This window comes from Teleopsis dalmanni, chromosome X (assembly GCF_002237135.1).
Source record: "Teleopsis dalmanni isolate 2A chromosome X, ASM223713v2, whole genome shotgun sequence".
Lineage (NCBI taxonomy): Eukaryota > Metazoa > Arthropoda > Insecta > Diptera > Diopsidae > Teleopsis > Teleopsis dalmanni.
Window position 1 is genome coordinate 76,210,846 of NC_051848.1, and position 15,474 is coordinate 76,226,319.

At 29.6% G+C, this 15,474-nt stretch overlaps 1 protein-coding gene across 3 annotated transcripts in view; it reads left to right on the top strand.

The window, feature by feature from the left end:
* LOC119687899 (brain tumor protein) overlaps positions 1-14,644 on the top strand; it is a 55,909-nt gene extending 41,265 nt beyond the window's left edge. For all 3 annotated transcript variants that reach the window (XM_038102444.1, XM_038102443.1, XM_038102445.1), the window contains 2 exons: positions 8,568-8,763; positions 11,441-14,644. In XM_038102444.1, coding sequence (XP_037958372.1) covers positions 11,476-14,550 — 3,075 coding nt within the window. In that variant the 5' untranslated portion in view covers positions 8,568-8,763; positions 11,441-11,475 and the 3' untranslated portion in view covers positions 14,551-14,644. The remainder of the gene's footprint in view (positions 1-8,567; positions 8,764-11,440) is intronic.
* Positions 14,645-15,474: the final 830 nt, after the last annotated feature.

The window sequence follows — 15,474 nt, forward strand, 5'->3', positions numbered from 1 at the left end:
AGAAATGTTAATGGCATCAAGTGGAATGTACACTCTTCGACCATCGCACTGGCGTAATTTCCTTCGCGCTGGGATATGTTGGATGCTTTAATTTTTGACTTCGATTTACAAGTAAAGTATTGTCTGTCTGTCTGTCTGTCTGCTTATCTTTTTGTCTGTCTTTGTCGCTGGTTTTTGTAGTAAAAATTCTTGTGCACGTTTTTAAAGTTCTTTTGGATTTTCTACATCGGATTTTTTTTTATTATCAACAATAAAAACTTAAACAATTATTTCTGTTGTTGTGCATTGTGCGTGTTGTGCAGTGTTTTTCTTGTTACTCGTTACTTCGAGTTCAATTGCTGCTTACTTTGCTATTCGCTAAGTTCACCAACATTGTCATTGTAAAATTTGCATTTGCAATTTTTGTTTTTTTTTTGTTTCTTTTTTGTTGAATTTTATTCCCATTTTTTATTTGTTTATTTTAAATAGTTTTTTGCAATGTTTTTGTTTGATTTCATTTTGTTATCATATTCTCCTATAATGTATATGTTTTATTTTATTGCAAATAAATTTATGAGAAGCGAACGACGAAGTGATGTTTCTATATCGTTTCGTTTATTTCTTTATTAAAAAATTTTATAATCTCTTTTTCAAGTAATTATTTAGTATATTTTGTTTACATATTTAGAAATGTGAAGTATTTTCAATAAAAGTATATAATTCGTTGTTTTCACTTATATTCGTTAACAGCCGCTCCAATCTCATCTAACCTAACCGCAATGTAAAAGGAGCATGCGTGGAATAATGTTTTTGATCATGTAGTATCCACAGGGTTAGACGAATGAAGTGTTACCTACTCAAGCAATCATATTTTTTTTTGTGTGAAATTATTTTTTATTGATTTAAATTACAAAAATTTGTGGAAATAATAAAAATTTCAGAATCCATTTAATCTAACTCGATGTGTGCACCTTTTGCCTTGATTATGGTCTTTAAACGGTTAAAAAATAAGTTGTATGCTTCATGAATGTGATCTCCTGGTATTTTGGCCCATTCCTGGACAATGGCTTTCTTCAGCGCATCCATACTGGCATATTTTTTAGTCCTCTGGCGAATTCAAAAGCTATTATGAGGACTTTATGATGTGTAAAACATGATTTTTTAACCATTCTTGGTTCACATGGGCTTTTTGAGACGGTGCCGACTTCCATGGTTTTATTGAAACGTTCATAGTTTACGACTGAAATGGTGCACACGGCTCTAAAGCAACTTCCGGAACATTGTTCCGATAATATTGATTTTGACACTAGGCACGATAAGAACGATTGGACAGCATCTGTCACCGATCATAGCTGCCGATACCATTACTTGAGATGGAAAAGAAAAATTACTACGGGTGGCCATTTGTAGTCCTAAATTTTCGGCAGTGCTTTCAGTTAAGTAAACACGATGATTTTAAGAGTTTATGAACTATGAATTGCTTAATACGAAAATTTCTATCATCAGAGAATTACAATGGAAATTAGTCACGGTCGTGCAAGCTTAACAACTCCTTTGCTCATTCGAGTCTAATTTTTTGTTGCTTTGTTGTAAGATCTTGTGTCTTTTGGAGCTTCTAAGAAATATGCGTCATATGCTTCACTAGGATATTTTCAATTCTTTGGCCATTTGATTGCCCTTACGACGTGGATATACCTGTATGTAGTTGGTAGCACTTCAATCGCCTTACCTTGTACATATATAGTTTATAACTACAATACTGAGGTTTATTTCAAATTTGACATTTTAGACATTTTATAAATATTTTATTAACCTTAAGTGATTAAAATAGGACTACAAATCAGAACTAATCATTTCACTGTAAACTGTAAGCGAAAAAAAATAATTCGCTTAATTTCAGTGCGGTACAGTTCGATATCATATAGGCATATTTCTCTTCTGTTTATATATCTTTAATAACTTATGGTTCCTATTTATTTTTTTACTAAATAAATTTGTAAACTATAACAGAAATAGAACTTGTAATATGTAATAATACATTGTATTACCGAAACAATACGGATATAGTTTTAATTCTTAATTTAGTGAAGTCTATCTTTATAAGTTCAAATACATATTACACTTATATTAAGTTAAAGAATTCTGGAATTGACGACTTAAAAAGAAAATGTGATTGATTCGAATGTCTAGCATCAGTAACTAATGCAATTGAAGCAATTAATTGAAAAGAAAAGATCGGAATTGATCGAGAATGATATGTGTTGTAAGGTGTATTTCACAATAACAACGCTAGGTAATACATATGTTAGGTGATTCCACAAAGGATTCCGGAAGATGACAATCCTTGACTAGGAAATATCGATCCATTTACCGTACAGTCGTTGTATCGTACGACGATCCAATACTCTCTTACTGAAGTGAAATTATTTTTAATGTAAGATTGTGAAAAGCATCTGTACACAATTTTTAAAGATATGCTCCCTAAAATTGGCAATAAATGTGCAATAAGTTTGAAAAATGTACTAATTGAATTTTGCTTAGAAGACAATGTAAAACTTTACCATAGAATGGCGAATATTTTTTCATCTAAACATTTCATAATTAATAAATGAGGTTGAGATATTTTTCTCATCAATTAATTTTTTGCAATTTCTCCTGAGACAATTACTTATTTTTTCGAAAAATATATAAACAAATATATTAAATTTATATATATACATAATAGGTGAATGATTGTCTTTTTTGAAGACTGTTTGGGGTCGTAAATTAGTAACTTTTTAAGTCAGTAGGATGAACTATGAAAATCTGTTATTCAATCAATTAAATATCTTGATATCAGAAAATTTAACAGGGAGAAAGGACGTTTTATGATATCCAAAAATACAAAAATATGTATTTTAATAGTTTTTCCATGCATAAACATATATGTACATACATTTCTACATATATCGAATGTTTGTATGTTAAGTTAAACTATAATAATTCTTTAATCTGAACAATTTAACGTGGACTTTCAAAAGCGGACGTCACATATATACATAACTCTAATCCTTTTTTCGAGTCATATTGAATAAAATAACAAAAACTGAAATAAGATAAACAAAAGTTGTTATTGTTGTTAAAGTTAAATACACAAATATGTGTATATATTTAGTTGCATACAAAAGATACATACATAAAAACAACGCATGGGTTCAATTAATGCATTTCAATCTAAGTTCAAAATTTGCGCGGAATTGTGATGAAATGAAACAAAACTGAAATAGAACAAAACAATAAAAACAATGCATGTGACGCCAACATCAATAATAACAAAGTGTGTATCTATCTGTGGTATAAACAGAGCAAGAACCAGACAACCACGAACTCTCTGTCTAGATACATAAATGCATGTATGTATCTAGATAGCGTGCAAGAGATACTTTGTGGCAACCAGTGTTCCTACAAGTTTGTTTTTTGAACAATGCTCAAAATGAATAAATGTTTTAACTTCCGCGTACTACACAAACAGAGTTGCCATCTTTATTAAAGCTACTGCGATGTGTAAGCTTTACGTCTTTTAATAGCTGTGCTTTCAAGTATTTTAGTATTATTTGTTCAACTCAAATTACAAAAAAGGTATTGAAATAAAATATTTGAATTACGACCGTTAGTAAGTGCACGAGACTGTAAAAAATTTACCGAAATATGTGCAGAGTGAGTTGCTTTTTTTTTATTTAATGCTTTGATTTTAAAATATTTTATTTAGAAATCCAAATGTCTTATCTCAGGAATTTTGATTTCAATTTTTTGTATACAAAATATGTTTCAAATAAGTAAAGTATGCTCTCGATAATAATTATCTTTCAAATTAGATTAAAGCGATCAGAATATTTTATTATATATTCTATTTTTTATTATGCCATTAAAAAATGTTAGCTTTTATTTTTGCATAAACATAACTTTTTTTTTTATTCAATGGTCATCCTTAGAAATCTATAATATTGTTGAAAATGTTAAATTTTTTTTTTCCACGGTAGGTGGAAAGTATCGAAAGCCGTGAAATCACTTTTTAGGAATTAATAGATAAGATTTCCATAGCAATGTGAAAACTTCATTCTCGTAAACAAGGGAAAGAGATGAGAGCAGGAGGCTTAATACCTAGCAAGCTAGGTTTATCTAAGCCATAAAGCATGGGCATGAAGAAGGTAGACAGTGAAGTGAATTAGTGAAGTGGGTGGAGTTATGGCACAAGTGCGGGGGTAAGGCTAGCGGTAGACTCTATGACCAGTATCACGAGAGCCGTGTTTAAAACCAGGTATGATAGAGCGATTAGAACCCGAATCATCGAAATAAAGGGAGAGATATTCAGGGGGTTTATGACGCAAGGTTTGAACAAAGTCTGGTGGAGGGTACTAGGGACGGAGATGTTGGGCGGAAAGTTGAATATTGTTAGTTGTAATTTAACCAATTAGATCAAATTTTAAAATAAAATATATGAAAAATTAATACAATTTTCATAACATTTAAAAATTTTAATAAATTGAAAAAGGAAAAAAAGTAAAGTTAATTTTTAAATACAGAAAATGTTAAATAAAAAAAAATTAAAAATAATCATTATTTTACATAATCTTGAGTATTTTTCAAATAAATTTAGAAAAATTGAACCTTTGAATTCAAAATTTAAGTAAATAAATTTAAACAAAGAAAAAAATTAAAATAAATAAAAAAAGCTTTTTAAATATTAAAAATTAATAAAACGAGACAACATATATATTTATATATATTTATTTATATTTATGTATTTTATTGTTATTTATATGTATTTTTTTTATTTCTGTTTTTTTTTTTTATTTTAATTCATGCATATTTTTTTTATTTTGATTTAAATAATTTTTTTTTTTTTTTTAAAACATATATTTTATATTATTTCACCATATAAGCGTAAAATTGTATGCTCAAAATCTTGTCACTATTTAAGTGATTATGGGAGTATGTGCGGTTCTTCAATATACATATATATAATAATTTGTTTTTTTTTATTAATTTAATTAATTTACTTAATATAATTTTAGAATAATAATTATGTAAGCCCGTCTGTCCGTCCTCTTGTTGCATATAAAAAAGGACATGAGGTGGACATTCTGCTTGCATCTTTCTCTTTATGGCCTTAATTCTATAAAATTTAAGTACTATTACAATTATTCAAATGCATAAGATTGAAGTTATTATTCAAGTATTTAATTCTCAATATATTCCGTTACATATATTCTTAAATAAACACAATAAAAATAAATTTAATAGGGGAATACTCTCATTTTTCCTGAAAAGTTCAATGCAAAAGCCAAAGCACACATAAATTCTTAATTTCAGAAACTTTTGTCGTCTGTGCTTTAACCTCCCCCATCTTAAATCGCTTCTATTTGAATGTTTCCTCTGCTTGTCCTTTTTTCTTTTCTTTTCTTTTTTTTCCCATGTAGAATAAATTTTCATAAAAAGTCAATGATTGCACTAAACTTTGTTGTTGCAGTAATAGAACAGGAGCAACAGCAGCACCAGCAACGGCAACAGCGCCAACCGCGGCAGCAACAGGACCAATTCGATTTACATTTCGCAGCTACTTTGCCACTGCCCTCAGTGAAAAGGAAGTGTGGAGAACATTCGGGCTTCCAGGCGACGGTTGGTTGCGTTGCCATTTTGTGTATTACTGCGCGAAATCATACTGCGCAACCTGTAGCATTTCGAGACATTGAGATTTCTGAATAATTTTGTTTTTATTAAAAAATTGTGTAGTTGTGTGTGTTTACTTGGGGGCTGTTTGTAGTTTCATTTTGTCTGCAGATATTTCGCATAGAATAAAATTTTCGTTGCCGGAATTTTCTATAAAGACAGAAAGACAGAAAGGCAGAAAAGGAGAGACGCGAAGCAATAAACTCATTCATCTTAAGGTTGTAATCTGTTAAGGGAAATATTTTACTATTTTGATATTTTTTATACTTGTAGTCTGGCAAATAATATTTATTAATTTTAAAATAATATTAGGAGTATTTAATTATTTTCATAAGTAAGAAATTTAGATTCTTTTAATCTTGTCCAAAAATATTAAATTTTGAATTTATTTATCGATATGCTTTTTTTTTAAATATTAGTTTTTATATATTTTTTATCTGGCTATAGGAAGGCTCACTTTTCGTTAAAATTAAAATTTAAAAATATTTAAGATTTGGTCCAAACAGAACTAATACTTTACAACCAAACAATTATTTTACATTACTTATGTATTTATTATCTTTTCCATTAATTATTATTTCTTAATAATACTAATCTTTTTGTTTAAAAATTTTTTGTACATTTTCTAAATATAATATTTTGTTATTTAAAACTTTTTTTACATAACAATTAATATTTTTTTTCATAAAATATTTTCTTTCGTTAAATATATTTGTATAATATAATATTATATATTACAGCGTATTTTTACTTAATTAAAAATTAAATTATAAATAAATGTTTTAATAAACAAGTCAGGAAGCTGAATTTAATATGTTAATAATACGTATAGCAGAAATAAGCAGTAGAAAGAAGAAATCATTTGGTATAAAAAATAAGTTCAAATGGATGGTGAAACATTTAAGTTGTATAAAATATATAGCATATAGGTACATATATAATTTGTTTATATCTTTTACTTATCATTTACAATATTGTCTACAATTGAATATTTGATTTTATTTATTTTGATGTAAAATTATATACATATATTTATAAATAGAATTATTTATAAATAAATTATAAATTTTTATTTATTACAGAATTATTTTAAAATTAAAAAAAATTATTAAAATTGAAAAAAATTATTAAAATTGAAAAATTATACAAATTATCAAAATTTTAAAAAGTTTTAAAATGATCAAAATTATAAAAATTTGCAAAATTATAAAAATTTTCAAAATGATTAAAATTATGAAAATGAAAAAGAAAAATACTTTCACTTTCGACAAGAGTTCTATGAAGTTTTAAATTAATAAGTTCTTTTGTTTATAAAAAAAAAGCAGTAGGATCAGGATCATTAAAAAAAATAAATTTTGATAACAGTGCAGAGTTCTGCTGTTATTGTTTAATTTAAATTTATAATGTAAAAGTAATATTAGCGCATTCTCTTAACATCGATTGTAACCTTATGTAGTTAGTTTAAATTTATATCTCGGAGTAAAGAATTTAGCTTTCAATTTATTTATATGCTTTTGCTGAAATTGTGTACTGTTTATGTTTTTACACTTTGTGTATTTCCTGCTTTCTGTCTTTCCTGCTGTTTTCTGTCTTCCCTGCTTTTATGCGGCTTTTGCTTTTGTTTGCAATTGAGCAGCGGTTGCTATGAAGAGTGTTTTGAATTATTTTTATTTCGTTGCTGAATAGCAAGCAGGCGAAGTGACTTTGTTTGTGTGAGTGGGTGTATTCGGTTTGTATGCATTTACCGTTTCGGCATTCAACAGTTCGGCTTACTCGGTTTGATATTTTTTTTTCTCATTCTTTGTTTTTTTTTTTCATTTTGTTGTTCTTTATAACTGTTTTTTTAAACTGAAAGCAGCAACTAAACTTAAAAAGCTCTGCTGCTATATCAAGTATATGGGTAGGAAGTGTATGTGTGTGTTGATTGTTTTGGGGGTGCCTGCGTACTGCGCTGATACGTTGTACATACATGAAACTCAAACAATTTATTGATTTTCCCTGGAACTTATATATATGTATATGTGTGCTGTGTGTTTATGTGTATGTTCGCTTATACAGACGATTTATGTTTGATTGTTTTTATTTTACTGTTGCATGTGAGCTGCTAAAGTTGGGATTTAATATGAATATCTCTGCTAGTGCACACCACCCCATATCTCACTTGTCTAAAGGAAGCATTGACGTTGTACGTGCAAATATGTTTGTACATATTTTTGGTAAGGACAAGGGGTGATTTACTATATGTTTTGTTCATTTTCGTTTGTATTGTATTGGCTGCTATTTTTTATTTGATATTGCTAAGATAACATTGCATTCAAAGCTGATTCAGTGTTGCATTTCGCGTTCCTGTAACAACTTCAACAGCAACAGCCAGCAGTTACCACAACAGTAGTAGTAGTTGCAGGAGTAGCAACATAAGTAGATGTTAATTTTAACATTTTTGCTAATAAAACTTAACAGTATTTTGCATATATCGTTTAAATTTTTTTTTCCCGGGTCGTAGTGTCGACCCTTTGTACGGTTGATCGGTCGGTTGAATGGTCGGTGGGTTGAAGAATTCATTCCTGTATTGTTTCTCTGTCTCTTTGGTTATAATATAGTTGGCGCACAATGCGCATAGTTAGTCTAACAAAAGCTAGTGCCGTAGCAAAAAATCTTTTATTGTTCTGCTTTTAGTGTACTCGCACAAAATGTCCCGGGAAAATGTATGCAGTACGTACTGCAATCTACAAAAATAATTAAATATTTTATTTTATTTTAATTCAATTTAACGTACTTGTGAATAATAAATATATGCTTTTAAAAAATTTATTTTATGTAAATCAATATACAAGAATCAAAAACGCAACTAAAGTAATTCCTTTCTGTTATTTTTCCAGGATTAAATATAAATTAAGTGCATTTGTATTGAGAAAATGTGTAATGTTCAGCAGCAGCTTCAACGTTTAAATCACTCAAGAGTGTAGAGTGCCACAAAATAAACAGTGAAATATACAAATATTTACGTCAAAAAGAAATATTTAACTTAATTAAGCTAACTAAAAATTCAACGAAGGAGCAGAGTCAAGAGAATAGGTAATTTATAAAATTAAAATTATTATTTTATAAAAAAAACATAAAAATTAAAAAAAACCGAAAACCAATAAGTAAGTGACGTACTTGTGACTGCAAAAACAGAAAAAAAACAAAACAAATAAATCGAATATATAACATTAAAAGGTGAATTTGTATTTGTCAATATGTATATCAGTTATATTTGGATTGATCCTGATATTAAAGAAAAATAATAAAAAAAATCTTCTAAGAGTAAAACATTAAATTTGACAGTCGCAGACAACAAAAGAATGAAGCGCCAAATGGCCAAAGTGTGGGTTTTCTGCAGACCCTCTCGCGCCCAATGCGCAAATAGTGTTTCTGTGGCTGGCATGTCTGGAAGTAAAAGATACTAATATAATAATAATAATACACATTTTTGATTTATTATTATTTATACTATTATTAGTAATTTCGAGTCGTTTTAATAGTAATATATATTATCGATAATAAATACTTACTTTTCTGGTTGTCGAAAAACAAAAAAAATTTAAAAACTTAGATATTCCAAAAATATATAATTCCAAAGATATATTTAAAAATGGTAAATATTGTAAAAAATATATATTTAAAAAGTTAGATATTCCAAAAAATAAAAAAAATTATTTAAGAAAGTTTGATATTTCAAAAATAAATATTTATATATTTAAAATAGTTAATTGTTGTTAAAAAAAATCAAAACAATATACATTTCAAAAGTTAAATGTTGCAAATACAAAAAATTATGTATAAAAAAGTTCAATAATTGATTATTGACCGTCTTCATAAATTTCGAGAGTATAGAGAAGAGAAAACGTACTAAGAATCAATAAAACATAATATTGAAAAATATTGAATACTATATTCAAGCTCTCGAGAACAACTGAAAATTTGTGTCTCAAAAACCTATTGAAGCATTGAGTATCCATCTATACAAAAAACCATCAGATTCTAACAGAGTTTATTGTGTAGACGCTTTTGGCAGGGTTGAATAGCACTTGGTCGTCGAACTTGACGAGTGCATTCCGGAACGTGGACCGGCCGTTCTTGAAACTTCGCTGAATAATTTCCTAGAAGAACTTTCTAGCAGGATATAGCCATGTGATAAATAGTTATTTGGTACGCATAAATGTATTTATTCCCATTGTATGCCCTAATTGCAACTCTGTCCTTCGTAATGTTTCCCATCTATTATCCTGCTCCAATGCACACACAAACTTGAGTCCAATCCAATAAATCCGTCATCGGAATGGTTTGCCCGACTCCCTAACTTATTTAATATGTAGTTTACGAACTAAAACACTGCCTCTTCGAATAGACTTATTCCCTCCACTACGAAATCGATATCACATTACTTCGGGTGGGTATCTTATATGTTGGCATTTTAAGCCATGCTCTTTTTATGTACGGTCTGCGTCTAAATTACTTTATACCACCGAAAATTGTGCGATCGATATTCATTTACCATGGTTAAATATGGATCAGTTGAAATAAAAAATTCATAAGAATCACTTTAATTATATCAAGTCGAAATGTGTAAAAAATTAATTTTTCTTTTGACCAGTATTTGGTCAATTCTCTTTCGAAAGTATAAATCTTTTGCTAATTTTTTAACTTCAATTCTTACTAACAGTTGTTGAGATGCCTCTTCAGTTAATTTACATATTATAATTATTATAATTTATTTTTTTAAGTATTTTGATCTTAAAAAACATTTTTATAGCAATATAAACATTTTTATTGGGTAAATTTAAAACTTTAAATAATTATGTGGGGAAAACCCATTTGTCATACACACTCTAGAAATTATCCTGAGTCAGTTCAAGTTTAGATAGTCAGTCATGTACAGACGAACAGTTGTCGCCATCTAACTCATTTTTTTTTCTATTAGAAATAAACAGAAATGCACAAATTATTTTATTATACAATTAATTATTTATTATTAATTACAAAAATTTAAATTGTTTTTAATAATCTATAACTACACAGAAATAATTTCGCAATGGATCAACTAATAGTCGTCATTAGACAACCAGTTAACCTAACCAACCAATCTTAGTTGTAATTTAGTTTGTATTTTAGAGATTTACAGACTAAGAAATTCTTTACTTCCATACTTTCTTAGCCTGTTTACCTGATATTATTACCTTAAACAATCTACTTCGAGATTACAATATTATATCAGAGACAATGTTGAAAATATTGTATCTTTATATTGTATTAAAATAAATATTGATATAGTAATATATACAATATCTAGCTTTAGGAAGTGGTGTATATATATCCAAAAAAAAAAAAAAATGCAGGAAATAGGATATCAAAATTGTCAACTTTAATCTTTTAACTTATTTAGAAAATCAAAAAAAATTAATTAAATTTAATTAATTAATTGGTATTTATTATATTTATTAAAAATAAAATAAATATATATATTTATATATATATATATTTATATATATATGTATTTATATATATATGTATTTATATATATATATATTTATATATATATATTTATATAAATAATAAATAATAATAAATAAATACATATTTATTAAAGAGTTGTCGTTGTTACTTACTTGTTCGTTTCAAATAACTTCTTACAGTTTTTATAAATAATATATTGAAAATATTTTTATATTTTTTAAAAAAACACTAATATTCATTTTAATTTTATTTTTAGAGTGTTGTATACGTGCATTTTTGTAGCCTGTTAAAATGGCTACTTCTCCCACCCCTTCTCTGGACTCTATCCGAGGCAGTAACTCTATTGAATCATACGTCGATCACAACGGCTATTTGTCTGACTCACCACTCACATTAAGCGGTTCATCGCCACCAGCAAGTGACTCGGCCATTTGTGACGAATTTAGTAACGGCAGTAACGTTAATAATAAGCATCATCCAATATCGGCTTCAGTATCTTCGTCGTCATCAGCATCCTCTTCATCGTCAAGTAGTGGATTAAGTGGTTGCGGCAGTACTAGTAGTGCTGTTAGTTCCAGTAGTGGAAGCAGTAACAGCAGTGGTGTTAGCGGCAGCATTGGCAAGACAAATATAGGTCCTGGTGTTATAGGCAGTAATTTAACCGGCAGCGGTAAGGGTAGTCCTTGTAACGGCTTGTTGACAAACAGTATTACAACAACAAATGGTACGAACATACCACGTTGCACAGCTTGCAAAAGTAAGCAATCAGACGCTGTGGCTAAATGCTATGAGTGTTCCAGTTACCTTTGTGCTAATTGTGTTACGGCACATGAATTTATGAACTGCTTCAATGGTCATAATGTGTGCTTCATAAAGAACTTTGAAGTCGCATCAAACCAAACTGGAGTTAATAGTACAAGCTTAGGAGTTGCGCCCAATTCGCAACAAATTCCTTCTGACTTCAAGTATTCAAGTTCATTGACTATGATGTTGCAGCAACAACAACAACAGCAGCAGCAGCAGCAGCAGCAACAGCAACAATTGGCACCAGTGCAACAACAGCAACAGCAACTGGCACCAGTGCAACAGTCGCAACAACAGCAACAACAGGTAAATTCTCAACCAATACAAAAGCAGTTGCAGCAACAGCAACAACAACAACAACAGCAGCCACAACAACAACAACCATTGTCACAACTCACAAAAATTGTACTCAATTCGCATGCAGCATCGAATGTCTCCTCGTTGTTCAATAATGGAACAACAAACAGCACCTCGCTCGAAAATGACGGCTCAATTGATCGAAACGAAGACTTTTTAGCTAATCTTTTACCACCGTTACGCTCCCAAATGTTTTGCAATCGCCATAAGCATGAGCTTCTGAAGTTCTCTTGTCGTACTTGTTGTACGTTAGTTTGTAAGGATTGCGTTGTTTTGGAACATTCGATTGGTTTACATGAAATTGAATTAATACAGGATCAAAATTGCTCAACAGTGGGTATAAATAATGGCACAAACTCACCTGAGTCGGTAATTCAAACTGTTGCAGCAGAAATGCGCGGTAAAGCTGGTGAAATTGTTTCTTTAATAAGTAACTGGGACAGCAATATTGGCAAAATTAAGATCGAATATCAAAAAGCCCACAACGATGTGAATGAGACTTATCAATTTTTCCGTTCTATGCTTGATGAGCGCAAGCAAGAAGTTTTAAAGGAAATTGAAACTCACTACAATGCTAAGATAAGTGCATCAAGTGTTTGGTTAGAACGTTCAAAGGATGTGGTTGAGAAAACCATGCAAATGTGTGACACTATAGATCGTACTTCTAAAGTTGGAAACGCTGCTGACATGGTTATTTTGCGCAAAACACTTGATTTACAGCTACATGCCGGCCTTCAAGACGTACAGTTACCCTTTGAATTAGAATTTATGTCTAATTATCAGTCAATACAGACTGGTGTACGCAATATATTTGGTTATATAAGGGCCACGAATACAGATGTGAATAATTATGGTAGTATACAAAAACAACCACCAATTGCACGACCGACACAAAGTTCATCGAATAGCAGCAGCAATAGCAGTACTGCGGGATCACATTTACCAGCTGGATTAGGTTTAGCAGTCAATTTACTAGATAATTATAATTCTGTATGTACCGGCAGTGGCAATTTTATATCCCGCTGCATGAATACACCACACTTATCCGGAAGTGGTGGAAATACTAGCAGTGTATTTGAAGATCTTCTGCCCAAACGGTACCAGAACTCGAATACTTCGGCAGTTAGCCCTTTTGTCGGTGTATCAGGTAATCCCTATGAGAAGTGGAGCAATGGTGGTAATGACAACCTGTTTAATAGCAGCGATCCATTCTCAAGTGCTCAACTGCTCAATTCTTTGACTAGCGCAGGTGTCGGTAGTAACAGTGCATTAAGTTTAACAAATGGTAGTGCATCTTCTGATGCGCTTTTGGACTTGACATCAAAATTACTTTCATCTTCTATTTACCCACCAAAATCTCAAATTAAACGTCAGAAAATGATTTACCACTGTAAATTTGGCGAATTTGGAGCTATGCAGGGGCAATTCACAGAACCCAGTGGTGTTGCTGTCAATGCACAAAACGATATCATCGTTGCAGATACAAACAATCATAGAATACAGATATTCGATAAAGAGGGTCATTTCAAATTTCAATTTGGTGAGTGCGGCAAACGTGACTCTCAACTACTTTACCCAAATCGTGTGGCTGTAGTGCGCTCTTCTGGTGATATTATTGTTACCGAACGATCACCTACACACCAGATACAAATCTATAATCATTACGGACAGTTTGTGCGCAAATTTGGCGCTAATATATTACAACATCCACGCGGTGTTACGGTTGATAATAAGGGACGTATTATCGTTGTAGAATGCAAGGTGATGCGTGTCATTATATTTGATCAAAATGGCAATGTATTGCATAAATTTGGTTGCAGTAAACATCTTGAGTTTCCCAATGGTGTCGTTGTGAATGACAAACAAGAAATCTTTATTAGTGACAATCGTGCTCATTGTGTTAAAGTTTTTAACTATGAAGGACAATATCTACGTCAAATTGGTGGCGAAGGTGTAACCAATTATCCCATTGGTGTAGGTATCAATTCAAACGGCGAAATCTTAATTGCCGACAATCACAACAACTTCAACTTGACTATTTTCACTCAAGAAGGACAATTGGTATCAGCATTGGAATCGAAAGTAAAGCATGCACAATGTTTTGATGTAGCCCTAATGGATGATGGCAGTGTGGTACTAGCTAGCAAGGATTATCGTTTGTATATATATAGGTATGTGCAGACGCCAGCTACGGTGTGCTTGTAAAGTAATCAAACTGCATCACATCAAACATATAATTAAAAACGAAAACTTACAGTTTTATTATTTTTATTGTTAAAAAAACGTATGTTTATTTGTTTAAATTAGACTTAAAATATAATTCTTAAGAACAAAAACAAACAAACAAAAACAGATTACTAATTCCTAATTGTAATAAAATTAATAACAATAAAATGAATATTGTATTTCACGAATAAAGTACATATTAGCAGCTATTATTAATAAATTATTGTTATTAACATCTCTTAATGATTAAGTTAAGTAAAAGTTTGTTTATTCACAAATTTTTTTTTACATTAATAATTTTTATATTCCTTAGTATTATTGAACTATAAAACGTTTAACGCGTTTAAGATAATACTTGTCTTTATGTTTATACAAATATCTAATGAATTTTTTTTATTATTGGTAGAAGAAAATGTTCAAATGATTTTACTATTTTAATTCTCATATTCTTTAGTTTAGTTTAATTTAGAAACACAGGCACAAATATTAATTTACTTTAATAGTGTTCAGCTAAAAATGAATTTTTATTTACTATTAATATATTAATAGTAATTAATATTTTTATTACTAATACAAAATTTTTGATAACTTCACTATTTCAAATCTCATATGCTTTAATAGTGTTCAACCATACTTTTCAATTTCTATTACTATTTGAATTCTCATATGCTTTAGTAGTGCAAATATAAAAGACTTAGTACATTTTTATTAATACAAACATTTAACGGATTTTTTAGTTGCTGACACATTTTTGAAATCAAAACGTATAAATCATATGTACTACTCTACTTACTGTTATTGACACAAAATTTAAGGTTAATATAAATTAATTAAAAACTTAATTATTTTCTTGATAATGTGCAATTGGGGTAGTCTTTTATGTATTATTTAAAATTATGACTA